Here is a 21,850-nt window from a genome sequence, read left to right as displayed (position 1 = left end):
TGAGGATTGGGGTTGAGAGTGCCAGTATCATACAAGACACAAGATTCTGTTCTGTAGCCTCCCACGTGTCTCATAACGGATGTTGTCATCCCCCCAAACATCCTTACAGTACGAGTTAGAGGATACATGTCAACACTTTATCAGCGCTTCATCAGTGCTAACTATATCAAGTGTCAGCAAGAAAGCCACCACGATGCAGTTATAGGAAGTCTTTGTTTTTTTAATTGAACAAGACATTGAACTAAGATGACTGTCTTTGAAGATGTGCAGTTTCGATAAATACATAAGACCACTTGTCTAAGCAATAGCCCTACTTGTCACCCCAACAAAAATCATGATGCCGCATCATACTAACCACTAACTCAGCTGAGGCATCTGTCACCAATTCCTCATCTCGACAGGTTTACCAGTTGACATTAAGAAGTTTGATTGCATTTCCCAGTACAACTTCTAGCTATCCAAATCTTTTAAAACAATTAGTTTTTTTACCAATGATTTTTTTTGTTGACTGAACATCATTAGAAGTTTATTTTCAGGAGAATCATAGAATAGCTTGGGTTGAAAGGGACCTTTAAATGTCATCTAGTCCAAACTCCCCTGCAATGAGCAGGGCCATCTTTGACTATATCAGGTTGCTCAGAGTCCCACCCAACCTGAGCTTGAACGTTTCCAGGGATGTGGTATCTACCATCTCTCTGGGCAACCTGTGTCAGGGTTTCATCACCTTCATTGTAAAATATTTCTTCCTTATATCTAGTCTAAATCTTCCCTCTTTTAGTTAAAAAACTGTTACCCCATGTCCTGCCACTACAGCCCTGCTAAAAAGTTTGTCCCCATCTTTCTTATAAGGTCCCTTTAAGTACTGAAAGGCTGCAATAAGATCTCCCTGGAGCCTTCTCCAGGATGAACAACCTCAACTCTCTCAGCCTGTCCTCATAGAAGTGCTCCAGCCCTCCGATTGTCTTCGTGGCCCTCCTCTGGACTCATTCCAAGAGGTCCATGTCTTTCCTATGCTGAGGACTCCAGAGCTGGATACAGTATTCCAGGTGGGGTCTCACCAGAGAGGAGAAGAGGGGCAGAATCACCTTCCTCCACCTGCTGGCCACTCGTCTTTTGATGCAGCCGAGAATACAGTTGGCCTTCTGGACTGTGAGCACACATTGACAGTTTATGTCCAGCTTTTCATCCACCAGCACCCCCAAGTCCTTCTCAACAGGGCTGCGCTCAATCCCTTCATCCCCCAGCCTGGATTGATACCAGGGGTTGCCCTGACCCAGGTGCAGGACCTTGCACTTGGCCTTGTTTAATGTCATGAGGTTCACACTGGCCCAATTCTGAAGCCCGTCCAGGTCCCTCTGGATGGCACCCTGTCCCTCAGGTGTGTCAACTGGACCACTCAGTTTGGTGTCATCCACAAACTTGCTGAGGGTACGCTTGATCCCACTGTCTGTGTCATTGATGAAGATGTTAAACAGTACTGGTCCCAACACGGACCCCTGAGGGACACCACTCGTCATCAATCTCCATCTGGACATTGAGCTGTTGACTGCTACGCTCTGGATGGGGCCCTCCATCCAATTCTTCACCCACCAAACAGTCCAACCTTCAAATCCATATCTCTCCAATTTAGAGAGGAGGATGTTGTGAGAGACTGTGTCAAAGGCGTTACAGAAGTCGATAATAATTTATAATTCTAAATTATACGCTTTTGTTTCACCAAGAAAGCAGCCAAGATTTGTACTCAGAAATCTGCAGATTTCTCCAGCAAGTTTCCCAAGCCTGTCACCTCTTCATGGCTATGCATACTGTGCATGTTTCCAGCAAGAGAAATGAAAAGAACCACTTGTGCCATCAGGAATCGTAATACGTCTATGTAGTTAAAAAGCAGTCACATCTATTCTCTTCTTGCAAACACAGGCTCCACTCCCTTTGATAGCCCTAATAAACCTTCTCTGCCTCAATTGCAATTAGAATTTATCTTCCTTTGAAGTACAATTCTGGACACTCACTTCTTATTCATTATGAGCTTTTCCAGGACCATTTACGACACTTGTATCTCTCTCTCTACCCGCAGGCAGCACAGGATCACATTTCCTTCCCCTGCAGAGGAACTAAAATGATAACCTGTCACAGGATCTCTTAGTACACAGTATTCTCAGTTTTAAACAGATCCCCTCCAACCTTCAACAAATTTGTTGTTATCAATTCCCACATCTTCTATTTCATTTAGTACAGTTTAATTTCATTTCTGATATAGAAAACCTATACAATAGAGAACTTGATGACGCCCCAGTGTTCCTCCATAGGAATGATACCTCAGCTATCAGAGTATCTGGTGGTCCTACATCTGTCTCAGTAGCACACAAAAATAAGGATCAGCTACAGGACACAAAGAACTGTCCTAGCATACTCTTCCAGAAAACTGAGATCATACCACCTTACCTGCAAGGAAACAGATTTTCCCCAGATTAGTCACCTCAAAACCAAATCCATTGATTTACATCTGGCCTGCTTGAACAGAATGGCAACTGGGGGCTTTCCATCTGTTCACAACATAAATAACTTTCCAGCTGTAATGTTACAGCACTAATAGAAATGTTTTAAATTTTATTCTTCACTTCCTTGAGTAAAACTTTGCTTTAGAAAGTTTTGCACACACTCAAAGGCTTAAGAGAACCAACTTAGTTCTTCCCTGTATCAGGAAGTCTGACCGCATTGCACAGCATTTGCCCCTGCAAGCAGCCTGTACGGTGCACAGAGACTCTTCCAACTGCTACGCAGGAAAGATTGCTTCTGTTGCTGATGTGTCCCATGACAGATGTTTGAACATGCACAAATACATTAAAAGTTAAGATTAACGCCAGTGAGCTAGACAGAGCCATTCATTTTTAAGTAGAATACAGAGAGAAAACCATTGTCTCAGAATGTTTGTGCAGTTTGAAACTAACCTCCTTTTGTTTTGTCCAGTGACTGTTAGCAGTGTCAGAACAGATTTATACAGGATAACAGAATTTCATAATACTCAGCACTGTATTCAACAGCTGCTATATAATAACCTTTTAAGTGAAAATACTCAAACAACTCTGACAGTCTTAAGTATTCCTCACCCATGCCCAAAACAAACATATCTTAGCATTTAGTAGGATGATATTTACAGGCAGTGACTTAACTGAAAATAACTAAAGTAGAAAGCTATGGACCAAACAAACTCCTCATTTTTATTCAGGCTAATAAAATGCTGATGCAGGCGTGCCCTAAGTGGTGGGTGTGACCTTCCTAAAATTGATGTCACAAGATTTCTCTTTCAAAGAGACAGTTAAATTATTTACCCTCCCCCAACCTCCAGGAGGGCACATAAAAGAATCCAGACATCACAATTCAAGCCCCTCAGAGGCATTTTGACCTCTTGTCTTGCCCTGATGCGATTCAGTGTGGGTTTTGCAACTTCTTCTGCACCAAAGTGTAAGAGGCCAAAGGATGACAGTTGCTGAATTTCTCCCCACATTCCCAAAGTGACCTAGGACACCTTTTGGCTCTTCTCTAGTTTGACTGGGTACAGAGATTGCCTTATCTAACGTGCAAGGAAGTGCAGTCGGTACCTTAGTGATTCCCACATGCTTGGACACTTCACAGCAGAACTTTTGGGGAATCAAAGCATTGAAAATTTGAAATTATTTATGATGCTGATAAAGGGAAGAAAAAAAGTAAAAATGATACATAGACACATTCATACCGTACATTAAGTCATGTCACTAGTGGAGCTGTGGAGATTTCAAAATCCTTTCCCAACTCACTGCTATAAGCTTCAGTCTGTCCTCTCCAAAGGGCAAAAAAGGAGCAATCTGCTAAAGATATCTATGGGTTCACTTTGCCTACAAAGCAATTAGTTTTCAGCTGACTTCAGTATAAAACTTCCTTGCATCTCCACATTTCTCTGGGGAAAAAAAAAATATAACACTGGGCTATTCCACAAAACCATGCCACTTTTATGTCCAAAAAAGACCACACAGATGTCTAAGTTTGTAGAAAAGTTTAATTTATCGTGTCACAATAAAAATGTCAATAATTTTATATATATACACAATGCAACTCAAAGATACTGAGAGCCCTTAGAGGGATAAGGATGTTGACAGATCTTGTGACATGACATAACCCAATTATTTAATTTTTCCAGGATATGGTAGTATGTTGGTGGTACTATGACTGCCATAAATGTCGGCCTTGTGGACTGAAACTCGTTTTGTCTCATGATCTCCAATCTCTCAAATACGGAAATAAGATGCTTACTTAGGGATTAGTCTGTAACAGCCAAATCATGAGCCAATGCAGCTACTTTTATCGAGTACATCCCAGTGCAGCTTCTGTTCAGAGGACTGAAACTACTATGACTGGAGCTGCCCTGTCAGGTTGGACTCCCTGCAGTGTTCCTGACAGTGCAAAGAAAAATCATGTCACAGTCGTGAATGTATTTTTCAGCTGTTACTCTCACATCATCACCATCAAGCATCCCACTTATTTTCCCCTTTTCACATCAAACATCAGATACCAGCTTTTTCACAGGAGTATCTCTACCATTTATCCAGCCCAGAGTAGTCTTTCTTTATGTCTCCATCTCTTCTCCAGCCTCCCCCGTCCCATCAGTCATGCTACCCACTATCGGCCAGTCATTTTAATGTACGGCCATAATCACACTTTAATTTCTCCTCATAAAAGAAAGAGACAGAAGCCCATTAAGTAATTTCATATAAAGCTATGCAGGTAAGAGAACGTATCACCCTCATTAGTAAACGACAACAGTCTCGCAATGATGTGCTATGAATTATTTCCACTTCTGGGGAGGAACTTCTCTGTTTTCACTATGATCAAGCATCATTATTTTAACAGGCTGATTCTCCCAGAAGTATTCTCTTCTGTCTAACTACAGATGATGTATTCATTACAAAGCTAAATTTTAAAGAGTAAATTAAAGTGTTTTCCTTAAAAGTAAGCTCCCTTTCAGAAAAGTTGAGATTCAATGACTTTACCCTGAACTTCAACAAGCAATATTTATGTGCAAGTAACAAGAAATCTTGGACTTGTAAACTTACAGCTTTTATAGAAAAGGGCTCTTCATTTTAACACAATGGATAGGGAAACAAAGTTTTTAAATTTTTTTTGCACAAGACTGAAACACAGATACCACAGATACCTGAAATACCTTTTCAGCTTTGGCACCCTGACCATGACTCTTTATGTTGGAGCTTAGAGCCAAGGAATGAATTTTACTGTTTTAGTTATCCAGACACACAATTCAGCAGCCTTTCCTGTCTAATTGATCTGTTCACATGACAAATGATGAACACCTCACTTGTCAGTGTCATAAGCAGCAGTTTCAAAATCTGAAGTGTTTGACAGAGCTGCTGGAACATTTGAAATTTTACTACCTCACTTTCCTAATTAACACATGAGCTCCAGACAGCCAAGTTGACATTTTACAGTTAGGCAAAGGAAGTAACTACTATTCTATTAAACACTGTAAGTTTGAAGATCTAATGTCTTTTCTTAAAAGCCACTTGGAAATTAAATTGATGCTTTCACACCAGGACCTGAAACTACAGCTCACTGCATCCTCACCCAAGACAGTTAAAAAAAGAAAAACTCATCAAAACAATTCAGACACAGCAGCACAGACTTTCCGCATCCTGAAAGAACACAAGTCTTTAGCACTGCAAGTGTAATGCAAAAAGAGTTTCTCATCTGCCATTTCTTACAAGAAGATGTAGGTTAACAGCTTACATAATCATACAGATTTATGATTAAGATAATAATATTGTGGTTGCAGACACAGAGGCCTTTTTTACCTCAAAAATGTTGGAAGAGGAAGAAAAAGCCTTAATAGTTAGTTTGAGAGAGTAAACCTTAAACATGCCACATGCCCAAATCAGAAAGGAAATACTTTAGAGTGGGGAGATGACAGACACTGAGACTTTAGTGAATTTAGTATTTTGACCCATAACAGAATTGTCACAACAACTTTAATAAGGCCAATTACTCACTCAAGTAGTGAGATTCACTGCATGAAGTCTTTCAGCTGATACTGACAGCAGATTAAACTTTAAATAGTTTATTTGGGGTATTCATCACTTTTGTTTCTTGTTAAATTCTGTCTTATCTTAACAGCATCCGTTTACATGACAGTAAGTCTAAAAAGGCCTATATTCATAACACTTAACGGCTTCTAAAAGGCCAGAAAGACGTTTTACTTCCAAAATTAGTTCTCTTCCAGGCCCTGCATCTTAACTGCCAAAATCCATCAGTGTTTTTGGCTGCAGTTGTAGAAATGCAACAATTCGAAAGCCCCTCTGAAATTTCCTATATGCATAACAAACGCTCTTTACAATTGTATTTTTATGATTCCCACAACTTATTAACTTGTAGCCACAGAAGAGAATTAAATATGGCATGGACAAACTACAATTTTTGGTGTATATGCATCAACCTTCAGTTTCTACAGTCATACCACACTGGAAAAGATCAAAACTCTGGACAGATCAGTTGAACAACAAAATCTAGATTTGCAAAAACACCTCTACAGTATTAAATGCTTGCATTCTTGAAATCTTTAAAAACCTGGGCCTGTGTCTTAATTTGTACTGAAAAATGAAGTTCATATTTGCACATATTTCAAATGCGTGTTTTATAACCAGTTGTTCTATATTCACAGTGGTCATCAGAAACTATTCACAGCAACAACAGATAGCAGAGCAATATTTTAAGTATTAAAAACATTTGTAAAGGACCGCAGTTTACAACTGGCACCTTCCTCTTAACAGAGCTCTTTACAGTTCTTTTTACAGTTTTCGATTCTTTTAAATTATGCTCTAGAAGTTTTTTCCCCACAGTGCTTTTTCTTAAACACAAAAATACATCTGAACAAGACTGAAAAAAGTGCATCCGTAAATAAAATTCTCTCTCAGAAACAAAGGAACACAAGTTAACATACACATTACTTTGCAATCCAAGACGCTTATTACTAGCTCTCATATTAACACTACCACAGCAACAGACCAAATCTTGCCTTAGACTTCTTTATACCAAAACAGAGGTCACATAAACTAGACAGCAACAAAGAACTACATGCAAGAAGCTCATACAGTCTGAATACCACTGAATTCAACTTTCATTCTCTGATGCTTATCATGCAGAAGCGCAATATGGGACTGATCATCGAATCCAACCATCCATGACAGTGAAGGACTGTGCACTTTGTCATCACCACAAACTACGTCTTACTTGGTATATTTATTCCTCCTCATTCTAGGAGAGAATGACACACGGATCTTACTTCTCCAGTGCAGGGGCGGGGGGGGGGTGGGGGGTGGAAATCAGCAAAAAACTTTCTTCTAATTTCTAGCCTAAGTTTATTCAAACTGATGGTGGAAATAGCACCAAACAAGAAATTCAACCCCTTAGATTTCCATCTTACAGTTTATCAGCAAAAGTGATGCAACCCTTTACCACTCAGTAGTTCATGGTGACCTTTCCTGCTCTATTTCATTGCAAACATTCTATTTTATAGGCAGTCCATTTATCTAGTGTATACGTAAAAAATTAAAAAGCAACCCTTTGTTCATTTATTAAGTCATAAGGACTTTTGCTTTTCTTAAGGGGAAAAAAAAGCCAGTACTTGCCAAAAATACTGTAGTAATACAAAGCAGATGATCCTTTAATTTGCTTCAAATTACAAGAAACTCGTTTTGAATCAGCAATTGCATACAATTCCCAAACTCAGTTACATCATCTGGTTTGAAAGTTATCACATATGTCAATCGCAAGACTAAAATGCTGACACACTGTAGTTTGAAATGGCAACATGATGTAAGCACTCCAAAAAAAGTTTGAGAACAGCTATCAAACTTTATCCATATTAAGTTTGCTGCATTATTTAACATCTATCAACTACAGAGGAAGTTGCATTTGTTTTATTATAGAAAATTCTATTTTTAAAGATTTAGTCAGGAAAGAGATTGAGCCTTACCTCTGGTTTACTGAGGCTGGATGACACAAGAGAACCCGATCCCACATCCAGATCCCACTGTTTTCTCCCACTGTTTTCTGGATCCAGTGCAGCAATTCGTCCATCCAAAGTGCTGATAATTACTAGAGATCTGCAAGTTGGAAGCATTCAGTCAAAACTACAGCAGTACGAAGTTTATCTGTTAGCTGTTTTCTATACTTAACACAGTGCAACTCCAACTTTAAAGTTAAGTCTATCTATTCCGCAAAACAGCAATTTAACTTGGTAGCCCTACCTAAACCAACATGGGAAAGTAGAAAAGTTGAAGCCACTTGCTGGATGTCATAGATGTACATGCTATTAAGACATTCAGAGTTCAGTTTCAGGGGAAGATAGTTGACTTTTTGCTCCCGCGTGCAGGCGTTACCACAACTGAATGAGATCTTTGAGATATTTATACAAACAATATAGACCCTATTTTTTCCCAGTCCCTCCACACTGATCTTCAATTGGTCCTTTCAAAACAGCCTAGACTGAAACTATTAACCCCGCACATCAGTACGTAAGAAATACTAAGACGCAACTAAGCTTTCAATACCTCTGGATGAAACACTGCAATCCTGGAGATTTGTCAGGTCTTAGAATAAAACAAGTAAAACAAGTCTTGCCTAAGGTTTACACGGGACACCAGAAACCACCTCCAGCGTCTGCAGATAACAACGCAAGCAAACCGCCTCATGCAGCTTAGGCTTTAAGTAGCCTGTCTGTCTGGGGATACATGGCAATGGCAGGCTAGCTGTCAATTTCTACAGCACCTGAAGCTCATCCATTTTAGTAAATATTGTTGCTTGCACAGCAGTACAATTAGAATCAGCACTTTTGATTGGGATAGAATTCAAGCATTAAAATAAAAAACCCAAACAAACCAAACCAAAACCACTAAACAACGCATCAGAGGTAACACACTGACAAGGCATTTTTGAAGGGCCTTTTTTCCCCTTGAAGATTGTTTCACTCTGACCTGAAAAAGCTGGGATGTGTTGCCAGTTTTGGCTTGCAGCAGGCTCACCAATCTTCAAAGGCTGTAGGAGTGAGTAGAGCTTGATCACTTTACAGACTGCTTGCACTGAGGGGGGCTGGATGTAGTGACCCAGAAAGACCTTTATAGACATTGATTTCAATGACAATAAGGAACTGTGCAAATAAACCTGATGGATAGATTAACTATTTTTGGGTGGGGTGAAAGGGCAGGTGGGAGGCAACGCACACACAGACATATATATGAATCATTACTTTAAACAATAAGGGACACTAAATTACCGTGTAGAACTGAAGCCAAATATATTTACTTGTCCAAAGTTACCAGAGCAGTAAGCTGAAGTTTAGAGAAGAAATAATGGGGGCTATCGTTTAAAGAGGGAAAAACAAAAGTCATGATCTTAAAAACATGTTCAGGGATAGCAGCTTATTGCCTCACCTACAACAAAGGTCATGCAAAACATTGCAGCTTTACATATAAAAGTAAGCCACACATTTTATAGGACCTTATACAGTACTATAGCACTATATTGTTAACAAATATAAAATTAAATACATCTTTAACCTTTACCAAAAATAACATAGCAGCTCCTACACTTTTGAAGGCAGCCAAGCATCCCATTCCTCCAAAAGCTTAGTTTAAGAAACTGTTAGAAAAACACCAATTGTGCAAATATTTGAACAGTAGAACACATGAGTTTTTATAAGCTGAGTACATACAATTATTCAAACTGTACAGAAACCTAGACTGGGTTAATGATAAACCAGATTGCAGGAGACTATCTATTCTCAAGCACCATAAACAAGTGCGCACACACTAAGGGCCTTGGACACACTTGTAACAGAATCTGTTTGCTTTATGGTAAAACAATTTATCTGAAGCCCTCCAGTATTGCATAAAAATATTATTCCAAGTGGGTCTATTTAAATTTTATGTTGATCCAGCTAGCAACTAGGTTATAAAAAAGGTGGTGTAGATAGAATGGAGGGAGTTTTGGCATTATCACTGAAGTCAAGACTGTGAAATCCTTCCCATCTACTCCTGTTATTTTCCTTTTGTGTATTTCTTCCTGCTTGACTTCTCCCTCAAGTAACAAATGTTTTATGCCCTTCTATCTTACCTTTCCTTACTATCTTCCCCCACCAGATGCAAACCTCAACCTTCCCCGAGAGTTATCTCATTATTTAACCCTCACCACCACCACCCAAGACAGCAGTTTTGGAATCTGTACTTGCATTGTGATCTCCAGCCACTCAAATTGTGGTGTAACCGCACTTAAGTTTTAAGTTTAGCTGATAAGGAAAGGTGGTGGGATTGGGAGAATAATCATGCCTTCAGATGAAATCTTTGTACCAATAGCACACACTTTGAAAAACTGGTTTATCGAACCGTTTCTGCATACCAGAAAAAACCTAACTTCTCCTGGTACTCTTCATGAGTCCCCTTGGCCACCAGCTCTACAGTGGACTTTGTTTCACAAACTCCACCTACTGAGCAAACTCTTCAATAAGACATGGGAAGAGGACCGGCTCAGCTATACCTAGATCTTCCACACGGCTACCTTTGGAATTAGAACTAGGTGCAAGAAAAACATTCATTTGTCTCTGTTTTTTTAATGACTGATTTGTTTTGAACTAAATAGTCATGTTTCTGGTCCCATTTTCATCTTGCTCTTCATCAATAATCCCATGTGACAGAAACTAACTGCTAAAAATCCTTACTCTGGTATAAAAACCTTCGTTACTTACTTTATTTTTCTATAAATTAAGATCTTAATACCTGTTCTCCCCATCTCTGACTGAATCCAGTAAGTTAAAATCCTGTCACTCGAACTCTAATTGGTATAAAATCTGCAATTTGTCTACACATGCCCTAGACCCATGCTAGTGTTATACTTTCTCACTATCAGATTCTCCTTTTTTCATGTTTTCCCCCTTTCTATGTGAGAATCCACTGCTTGCAGCTTTGCGTACTGAGAGTATGAAGTGGTGCCAAGAGATCTTCCCATCTTTCAGGTAATCTAATCAAGCACTAGATTAACACAGCCTGATAAAAGCAATTTGGGCAACTACTTCAAGAAACTGTTTCAGAGCTTAAAAACAGGCAGGCAACTTGCTTTTTGTCACCACACAGTTGTGAGTTTACTGTAGCATATTATGCCAAATTCTTACAGCAAATTCTTACAAACACCGGTAGAATATGGCCATGATTGAAGAATAAAGAGCCATCCTTTTAGCCATCTCTTTGCAAGCCTTTGCTGGCTGAAGAGGTTAGGACTGTACCTGCAATTCCATTACACTGAACTGAAACAGTGACACTCTGGATGCATCTTTGGGACACGTAAACAACAAGTTGCAAGAAAAAGGAATTCCCATGTTCGCTTCTCTTTTGGTTAAGCCTGAGAAACTCTGTTATTCTCTGCAAAACAATATCTTATCACTGGCTATATCAACACCACCTCCTGACTGGGGTAAAGCTTAAGGACTACCTTGACCAAAGGAGACAACTTCCAACATCATACAAGTTTTCTACGAACACTATCAAACTAGACCTCAATTATGCACACCATGCCACACAAAACACTTAATACAACCCAGTCACAGAGTATACTAGTGAGTGAATAACATCACACACATACTAGAGAAGGAAAAAAAACCTCAAACACCAAGAGAAAACCAGAATTGCAGTAGTCTCCGCAAGCCTTGTACAGAACAAAAAGATACAGAAATCACTCCAAACTAGGCAGTAACTTAAATCCCAAGACCCATCAACCAGGAACCTGAAAAACGAACATCAGTAAAATGATGAAGATGCTTACGTACATCACCTTGCCTCCAGCTGATGCTCCAGAACATATTATGAACCAAGTAATGAAGGAGAAGAAAATCCCTTCTGGGCCCTTACAGATGGCTAGCAGAAAGACTAAACCATGGGGCCAGCAGAGTATGGCACATACCAAGGTTTCTGTAATCACAGCAGCTGACAGAGACTAAGCTAACTCTATATAGTCAGATTTTATTTGCACTTTGTCAACATGAAAACACATCTGGACATACTTCCCCCAAGCCGATCATCTACAAACAGCCTCTATGGTTAAATGAAAATGTTTTCTTACCATTTCCTATCCTTTTTCGCTCACAGACATAAGCTTGTTATTGAAGCGCAGTTATAATGTTCCTCCTTGAAACTATGCAAAATATCTACCACAAACTTCCACATACATTGACAAAAGGCCAGACCTGGGCCTTAAAACCATTGTTTATATTTCGTCATGAACACAGCACATATTTTGAGATCAGGTGGCCTGAACACAGCTCTGTTCTACATTACAGAAGTGAAGGTATCTGCTTTACCTACAAACAGAAGAAAAGGCCTAAGATTGCAAGGGAAGATGTAAACAGGATAGAGAAGGAACACTTATTTAGCTCATCTACACCCTTTCACTGTGCAAAAAAAAATATGTATTCAAATTAGCTGGTTTTGTTAGAAAAACATGGCAGAATTTGTCATTGCTTTGGTACAACATTTATCACTATTCCTGTTTCAGTTTAAAAAAACACCCCACAACTCTAATAAAAAGGCCACCCTCAAAAGCCAGTAGGGACATTGCAAATAGGACTGTTTGTCAAACTTGAACTCTTAAGCAGCTATTCCAATTTCAAAACCTGCATATTTGGATGTTAAGAGCACAGTAATTCACTAACCCATACATTTTCTTCTAGGAAATTAAAAAATCCTCAAACCCAAGATGATTATATTCATTCACGTACAGCAAAAACAGCTGGGGTTTGTTTTTGGGATTTTAGTTTTGTCGTGGTTGTTTGTTTGGGGTTTTTTTTCAGATTATACTGGCCTGCTATATTACATAGATATTTGATTCCTGAAGAATAATTAGCTGAGGTGAGTAGAGTTCTCACAGATGAAAAAAATAAAGAAATGCAGGCAAATACTGTGGCCAGGCAACCATGCTATTTTTATTTGATGACAGCAAATCTATTCCTATACATCGATCAATTAGAGAACAGCGACATTTCATCTCAGTCTTAAACTACTAAATTGAACAATCTTTAGTGTATTTTACTTAGCTCTACTAGTCAAACTGAAATCCCTTTTTAAATATTTTCAGGGCTAAATAAATGAAGGTCTTACTAAAAATTGAATATAGTGGAATTGTAATAAACTAGGTAGGATTTTGATGAGCTGATACACAAAAGAATGATTATCACCAAAAAAGTCAATAGATTTTCCTCAAAGAAAACAACGTCCCAAGTTATCAGCCAGTTTCTTACTCTAAGTGAATGCTCAGCTACACTAACAAACAGCTTACAGCTTTTCGTTTCTAGAACAGGTTCTCAAATATAGCAGGCATTTAGTCATGCTCTTCTTCCGTTAAACTCTGGCTGTGGCTTATCACCTCATCTTTCTCAGCCAATTCAGAAGCAGACTAGAAACAGCTCAGTAACATTTCTGCACTTGAGTCATTCATTAAAATCTTTCTTTTGCCAGAGCTTCTTGCCACATGCAGTTATTAAGGATTTTATTTCCTCTTGTTACATTCTGAAACTTGTTCAGCAATTTGTCTTGCATGTTTGGCTTCCCTTCAAGCATACACCAGGGTCTGTGTCTAACAAGACAATTAAGTAAACAGGAGAACCGTATTTTCTTTAAAAGAAAAAGATGGCAGAAAGGCATACAACGCTCTGAACAACTGTGAGTTGCAGGTGTTGGAAAGAGTTTAGACTACAGATGCAGCGCTTGTGGGTCTCCTTCCCGCGGGCACAGCACTGCCTTGCGGTAACGAGTCAAGGAAGGGATCGAGACTTGGTATTATCAGGGTAAGTAGACCGGCCAGATGTCACTTAGCATGACATCCGGCAGCGTATTTGTCTAAGAATTAAGGCACCCATTCTCCCTGCTAACAACCATAGAAAAGAGCAAGTACCTTAGCGATGGTGAGGTCCTGAAGTACCCTCTCCTTACTGCCAGTCCCCCCCTCGCCCCAGCCTGTCCACTACTGCAGGGCCCATTCCAGTGCCATGGCGGGACTCGTCTCTTCCACCCCTTTGCCTCACCTCCCACCTTCAGATACTTCCCTGCCTGTCCCCACAGCTCAAACCCACGCACCAGCTTGCGGCACCCTTGTTTCTCCACGCACCCCCTTCCCAACACACCGCTCCCTCTATAAACAACCCACAGCCCAACTCTCCCGCCTGCCTTCTCCACTCTTCCCGAACTACTGACCCTGCTCAGCGCTATTCCCCGCGGCGCACCCCTCCGAGCCCGCCTCTGCACCCCCCCCCTTCCCCACGCACGACCCCCGGGACCCTGCAGCTCCTTTGCCGCCCACCGCCCCCCTCCCCAGCACCCCCAGCTGCTGATTCCCAACCTGGAGACAGCCCCCCGCTTCCCCAGCACCCCCAGACACCGACTATAGACGCCGTCCCCCCTCTCCCCCGAGGCACTGACCCCCGCCAAGCACCCCAAACTGGGCGACAAACCCCTCCCCAGCACCTCCACGCACTGACCCCCCCGCCCAGACGGCCGACAACCCCTCAGCAGCCTCAGGCATTGACCCCCCGCCCACCGGGGCGGGCTCCTACCCCGGCCCAGGCACTGACCCTCATCCCAGTCACCGACAAACCCCCCACCCCGTCGCCCACCTGCCGCCGGTACGGGCCTCTGCGCTCTCCTCAGGCTCCTGCTCGCCGGGCGCCGCGGGGGCCACACCGGCCTCATCGTCCTCCACCGTCACATCAGCGGGACCGGCCGGCAGCGCGGCGGGAGCGGCGGACGCCCCCAACCCAAAAGCGGCCTCCACAGCCGCGGCATCGCCCGCCAACGGCGGCGGCGGCGGCTCCGGGCCGCCTGCCGCCACCCCCAACAGCAACAACAGCAAGGTGAAGGCGGCCAGAGCGCTGCGGCACCGCGGCCCCCGCATGGAGGGGCCCCGCCTCGCCCGCCGCCACCGGCCGTTAGGACATGAACGCTGCCGCCAACGCCGCCGCCACAGAATGGGCGCCCGCCGCGCGCCGCAGCCCTCCCCGCGCTGCCCCGCCCCACCCCGCCCGCCGCCACGTACCGGCACTCCGCGCGCAACCGCCCCCGGCACCGCCGCCCGCCCCTCTGCGGCGGGGAAGCAGCCCATTGGTCCGGCGCCACGCCGCTCCGCCCGCCGCTGCCTCTTGATTGGGGGAGGCCAGCGGAGAGGGCGGGAAGAAGCGGTGTTTGTCAACAGAGCCGCGGGGCCAATTGGAGTCACGCCGCTCTCTTCCCCTCCCTCCGTCGCTGCTCCGACCAATCGAAAGCGCATGATTCACCGACCCGCTCAGGGATTGGCGGAGCCGCCTCGCCACACGTGCCGCTGACTGGCGCGCCGGGTGGCGCGGCACCGCCCCTTCCCGGCCGGCCCTCGGCCGGGCTGGAGACGTGGCTCTTCCTCCGTGCCGGCAGGGCGGGGACAGCGGCGCGCACCATCCGGCGCGCGGGGACGGGGGTGAGGGGACGGGTAACGGGCCCCTCCGGGGCGAAATGGACGCGTCGGGCGGGAACGGCGGGGGGCGCCGCGCGCCGGCCTCGGGGACCGCCATGTTCCCCCGGGCGGTGTGAGGCAACGGCCGGGCGGGGCGAGGGCGCGCGTAGGTAGGTCTATACTCACACCGACACGTACAGGCTCTGCTGAGGTGCTCGTAGCGGCCGTTCCCCTCCTGAGGCCGGTGGTTTATGTTGCTTTAGGCACCTTCTCCAGCCAAACGCCTCGTCTCCTTCAGGAAAGGGCACGGTGGCATCGACTGCTTCCCTCAGGAGATCATTCCCCAGTTAACGGACACGCCAGTGGACGAGGTTAGCTGGGTAGGTACGTAATGTGGCACAGCACGATGACCAACGGGCCCATGAATGGCTGCCTCAGTGTCTTAGCTAAGCATCATGGCAGCCTTGGAAGCCATATGTGGTAAATTCAACTCATGGTTGCTCCATGTATTCACAGATTTTGGTTTCCTTTATCAAGCAGGTAACACCTCTGCATTCTTCGGGGACCGTTTTTCCCCCTTCTAGCAGTTAATGAATCATTATGTCCTTTGCCTTATCTCCTGCTCCTGGGGAGCAGTTCCCATCACCGAGGCTGGCTGTTGCCCACACCAACAGAATGCCTGTGGCCTGCAATGGATCATGCCATGCCTAGTGCTGCTACCGTGAGGTTTTTTTGTGTCAGTGTTCATCCCTGTAGAGATAGGTATGTAGTGTATTAAGCCACACCTTTATCTTCTTTGTTACAAACCAAATTAGTTACAAACTCCTCTGTTCTCACCGTAAGACATTTCCTCTAGCCCTTATTACAGTTTTCTGTCCCTCCCCTTTTCCAGTTTTTTCAGCATTGCATTTCAGAATATGGAGATGAGGGTGCTGTCTTTATCTGTATCCACGGGTAGAAAAAGCTCTAGTATATCCCTAGGTGTGCCTCTCCTTTGCAGAGGGGCAAAGGCTGACTGTAGGCCGTACGTGAGCACACAGCACAATGCCTCTAACCCCCATGTCTCACCCAGCTGGTCCCTGTGGGTGTGTACATGTGCTTACCTGAGATGCGTGGCTTTCCATTTGATTGTCTTATGAGGCAGTCCCTTTATCCAGACTGTGTTTTGAACAACGGCCCTTGTCATCCTGATGGTACCACCCTGCTGATGCGGTTGTCATCTGCAAATTGTATTAGGAGTGATTTTGTATTAACTTCCAAATGACTAATGAAAATATTGCTTACATGTGTAGTACAGTATACATGATCCCGGAGGGATACCGTTACATTATTGAGTTATAATCAGTTCTAGAAAAAATAATTCTATGTGGCCAGTGTTTAATATATGCTTAACTGATGCTTTATTACCCTTTATTTTTCATTAAAATATTGTGCAGTTCTAAGTAAAAATCCTTTAAAGAGTTTATTACAGCTTCCAGAGAAAATTTAATTTTTTGTTGTCTTCTTGAAGCATGAAATGAGATTTCTATTAGACCTTTGACTGGCATTACTAATTTTTTAATCTGAGTCACATACCGTCTTATTTTGGTATTTAGCCAGGAACTGTTCTTACATCTACATTTACTACAGATCATACACCTGTCCTTTCTGAAGACAGATACCAACCTGGTATGCTTTTAGCTTTCCAGAATTTCCCTAGCATATCAAGGTTTACCAAAGATGAACATCAACAGAAAAGGGGTCTCCGCAGACAGCTGTTTCAGAGCTACTGGACCACAGTTATCCCTAGAAGGCAAGAGCTTCATTGGTTACTAATGGACTCATATTTATCACATCACTGTTAAGTAATCCACCCGCATATCTTCCTGCTTCTTTACAAACATAGATCATAAATGTTCAATGAACACATCTGCCTCATTATTGACATTTTAATCATGTCCATGTAGTAATGGGCCTGTACTAAGGTTTTCTGGGATTTAGCCTTACCAGCTATGGATTTCCTTTTATGTGCTTCACTTTCAATAACTAATCTGCTTCTCATAACTTATGTGGTCATTTATACCAACATGTGTTTATTTCCTGCTTTCCCCATTTTTGGCTATTTATTTTTCATTTTTAATCACTCTCTCCAGTCCACTAATAAAACACAAATTGTCAATGTACTTTCTCTCTTGATTTTGAAATTGTGTCTCTTTGAATGCTCAGTGAACTCTTTTTGAAGAGCTTGTAATTGTCCTAAATTGTCCTTCTACCTAAATTTTTCTTTCTGCTTGCACTCGTACTTTCTGATGAGTTGGAAATACAGCTCTTTTAAAACACCAGATGTATGCAAAGTCAGCTCATGAACACTGCTCCCCAGACAACCACTGAACTGCAATCCAGAGATTTTTTTTTTTTTTACTTACTTCATTATAACGAAGTCCAAAAGAGTTTACCTTGTGCCGCATGCCAAACTGCTCATGCCATTTTTAGTAACTTAAATGACATTTTATTATTGTACCCATATGGTCTTGTGCTATTATTTTCTTTATCTAGATAACTCCTCTCTCGACTGTCTACCCGTTCGTATGTTTATAAAGAGTAATTAAATTCCTTCTGTTTTGCTATGCAAACCAAGCCAAAGGGCTTTTATTCTTCCCTTACACTTTTGGCTCTCTGCTCCCCCCTTCATCTCACTAGCCCTCCCCTGCACCTGCTCCCATTTAAATTAATCTTTCTTGCATAGTGGTGTTTTGAACAGTCACATTGAAGGGTAACTAATATATTTAAATTTTAAACTCCATTATATTTATAGATTGTGCAGAAAAACTAGTTCTGTGCCGTGCCCTCTACAGTAACTTATCTATTTTCCTACTAGTTATTCAAGGGGCTTAGAGACAGATACGCAGTAACCACAGACCCCAGCGAGTTTCAGAATATCAGAGTACTTTACAAATAGACTTGCACTTCTACCTTTGTGCTGGTTCATGAAGGTTTATTATGCTTAAGGCAAAACAATAACAGCCTTGTGCAAGTGTCCCTATCACACCCATGAGTATTACCTCATTCTCTTGTACTTCCTCCCACCTCCCTGTCCCAGATCAGCAGTCTTCCCATTGCAGCCTTTGATCTTACGAGGGCTCTAACAGTTTTCAAGGGAGTCCGTGTTTTCTTCTAGACTCCTCCTAGATTCCTTACCACTGAGGCGTAAGGAATTAACAATTGTAATCTACAAGTCCTTGCTTTTCTCTTTTGGAAACATTTCTCTAAGGCATGGGCAGTGTTATTCACAAATTCCTTAGAAAAACACTGCAATACAGCCATATAATTTTCTCTCTGTATTAAAAATTTGTGCCAACAAAAACAAACTTCCTGCTTTTTTGCAAAGCATGACTCACATTCTCCATTCTGTTTTGACTGACTGACATAAGAGATCTATTTCAATCATATGACAATAACTTTAAATCTGACCAGCCATTTATGTGGAAATCAAAGCTTGTTCTTGCAGGAGGGATGGATGTTAATAGGAATGGTGTTTTACGTAACTCCACTAAAGATCTGCCCGATTTTCTTGAATAACTTGCTCTCAGACTAGCGAGGTGCAGCAGCGAAAGCCCAGCATGCCACCTCGTGGCTGCCCTGTACCAAGGGCCATTCGTAGTCCCCTGCAAAATTACAATTTATAGCCTGCCTTTTCCCTCAGGAAAATTCAGACTGTCAAAAAGCTGCATATGTTTTAATTAGTGTAGCAGCGCCCCTGCTGATGTCTTTTCACAAGCAGAATAAAACCAAGCAATTCTTCATCCAACAGATCAAACCGGAGACAAGCGGTGAAGTTGGTGTTATTCAGAGGAAATGTCACTGAACTGCAGTTTGCAGGATAAAAAATAAAGTAGCAAGAATGCAATTGCTGGGACATGACAGGCTTGGAGACCCACTGCCAACCAGAAAGGGAGCTTATCTGGAAAGATGAGTTAGAAATGCTCGATCTTCCACTTGGTTTCTCCAGTGAGTTTGTGAAGTTTTACCTTCGTAGATTTGGTTGTTTTTTATCTCTTTCATGTCTTATGAAGTGAGATATACTGTTAATCGAATAAACACGTCTGACACCCAGAGACTGCTGTGCCTTTGCTAGGATTTCACCCAGGTTATCATGCACTTTTGCAACAGGTTTAAGCTGGGCTATGTCTGCTGCAGAAGATGGTCCCAACTGGTTGATCTCGCTGCCTTCCTCCGGAAAGGTCAAGGAAAACTGATTTTGTAGGTTGCATTACCTTTCAGAAAAAACAGCTCTCTGCCAACACATGGAAGCAGCAGGAAAACTTGGCAAGTGATGGACTGGAGGGTGGGAATGCTCCTTTTTGGGGACACAGCTGTCTTAGACCAGAGCAGCTTAAGCCAGTTACAAAACTCCCCTTCAGAGATACATGTTAAGTTGGGCAGACCCAGTTCATCCTCACTTACCTGGCAAGAAGAAACTGTTCTTTCTGCCTGTGTGGCAAGGTGAGTCAGCACAGGGTCAGAGGAATGCCAGAGCCAACATAAACTCTGCACCCACGTTGAGAGTGGATGGTGGGTGAAGGGAGTAAAGAGCGGGATCTTCCCATTTTGTCAACAGCAAGCTGTTATCTCAGCTACTGTGTAATTTCCTAACATGTAATTCCAGGCTCAGACACAGAATTCAGCACCCAGAATCATGCAGCCACCCTTTGCCACCCTGATGGTCCAAGCTACTCCCTTCATCAGCGAGGCATTTCGCTAGGGTTAACACCTCGCAGTTACCACTCTGTTCGACAAGCAAAATGTCCATTCAAACAAAGCAGATTCAAACAACTCCCTCCGTACTGAAGCAGAGAGAATGAGAGTTGGCTCCTAGAGAGGCTTTGACACGGGGCAAAACCAGGCTTGTACAAAAGGACTTTGAGCTGTTTGCAAACGGTGCTGGTTGTTGCTGAATCTTGAAAGAAAATCCATTTCTAAAATGTCCAACGCCTTCTTTTTGTGCATAGGCAAGGCTCAGCACACCGTAAATGAGAGATTTTCCTGCATTTGCTGGAACTGTAACTCACCAGCAGATTCAGATAAATTGCCCACAGAAAGACCCATTATCTGTAAGTGGAAATGTTTGCTTTCCTCCAGGCATGTGCACTGCACAATGTGTTTCAAGCCAAAGCCATCAGCCGTTGCTGTTAGAGTACAAACAGGTTTATCGCCCCACACTTAACTTCTGGGCTAACACTCCCCATTCTGGTGGGATTTGAGAGATGCCCGCATGTAAGGATGGGCTTCCTGAATCGGTGTAAAACCCTCGTGACTGTTTTTCATTTCAGGCAGCAGTCAAACATTCAGGATACTGAAAGGAGAAACCCCAAACCCAGTCAGCTGCTCCTTCAGTTTTACCATTAATGCATTGTGGAAGAACACAGTACTTAGGTCTGATTCTTTCTGAAGTATATATCCCACTGGATGGCCGTATTTACACTCTAAGATGTGTAACTTGCAGGAAAGATCGTTGCCAGCTATCAGAAAACACCGAACGACTGTACAGCAATCACGCGCTGCTCTTAATAGCAAGTCACCTGCTCTGCACAGAAAGGTGAGGCCATACCGCGCTGAGATAAGCCTGGGCAGCAATAATGGAGTCTTTGTTGAAATACCACCCCATTGTTCAAAGACTGCTGTGCCGGCCCAGGGAAAACAAAAGGAAACGTTTCTAGCCCTTAAAAATCACATCAGAATCGCAGAGGTTGGCAACAGAACAAGTCGGTCATGCACAGAATTTAAAAAAAGAAAAAAGCCAACAGCAGCTCTTCTGTTGTGCAAATAATAATAATGAAATATGTATTATTCTCTACACATTGTGGTCTGGCCTTGGAGTGAATAGTGAGTGATAAATACTTGTAATGCTTATTCATCTTGGTGGGACTGCAACCTGGAGAGAAACTGAGATGCCTCTGCGTGGTCCTAACGTGTCCCCCAGGTGCACAGGTACTTGGAGGTTCGTCTGCCTCTCTTGGTATTCTTCACAAAGGGTTTCAGCAGATGCCAACCCAGAATAGAGGGGAAAAAAATATGTCAAAAAAAAGAGGCTCTGTGTGCTCCCTGACAGAAACACCTCCATCGAGTTTTATCCTGACCTTCATGCAGGGTGGGATGAGGACGACTAAGTGCCGGCGTGGTCAGAGGACCAGTGTTTTCTGTCACATCCGTGTTCCTCCTTGTGAGTCCTGCGACACGCTCCCAGCTGGGGCAGGCCATGGCTCGCCAGTCCTTCACCCCCTGCCATACAGAAGAACTTCCCAGCGAGATCATGCTACAAACTTTGAGTAAAAGCCCAAGAGAGGCTCTGCCTTAGCACCTCTGGAAG

The 21,850-nt window shown here is 43.0% G+C and overlaps 1 protein-coding gene and 1 long non-coding RNA gene across 3 annotated transcripts in view; one reads left to right on the top strand and one right to left on the bottom strand.

Annotated features, from left to right (window-relative positions):
* Positions 1-15,149, bottom strand: part of EIF2AK3 (eukaryotic translation initiation factor 2 alpha kinase 3) — a 45,524-nt gene extending 30,375 nt beyond the window's left edge. The window contains exons 1-2 of one of the 2 annotated variants that reach the window (XM_063336037.1): positions 15,115-15,149; positions 8,018-8,147 (exon numbers count right to left, since the gene is read on the bottom strand). Coding sequence is in view for 1 of the 2 variants with exons in the window: in XM_063336036.1 (XP_063192106.1) it covers positions 8,018-8,147; positions 14,696-14,973 (408 nt within the window). In the remaining variant the exon portion in view is untranslated. The other variant, XM_063336036.1, reaches the window with a different exon arrangement.
* A 417-nt stretch (positions 15,150-15,566) lies between these two features.
* Positions 15,567-19,555, top strand: LOC134516512 (uncharacterized). The gene is made up of 3 exons (XR_010071344.1): positions 15,567-15,674; positions 15,768-15,888; positions 19,295-19,555. It is a non-coding gene; the product is annotated as an uncharacterized LOC134516512 (long non-coding RNA).
* Positions 19,556-21,850: the final 2,295 nt, after the last annotated feature.

The sequence above is a fragment of the Chroicocephalus ridibundus genome, chromosome 5, assembly GCF_963924245.1.
Source record: "Chroicocephalus ridibundus chromosome 5, bChrRid1.1, whole genome shotgun sequence".
Taxonomy (NCBI): domain Eukaryota; kingdom Metazoa; phylum Chordata; class Aves; order Charadriiformes; family Laridae; genus Chroicocephalus; species Chroicocephalus ridibundus.
The sequence above is the reverse complement of the archived record's forward strand: the minus strand, read 5'-3'. Positions and strand labels throughout refer to the sequence as shown.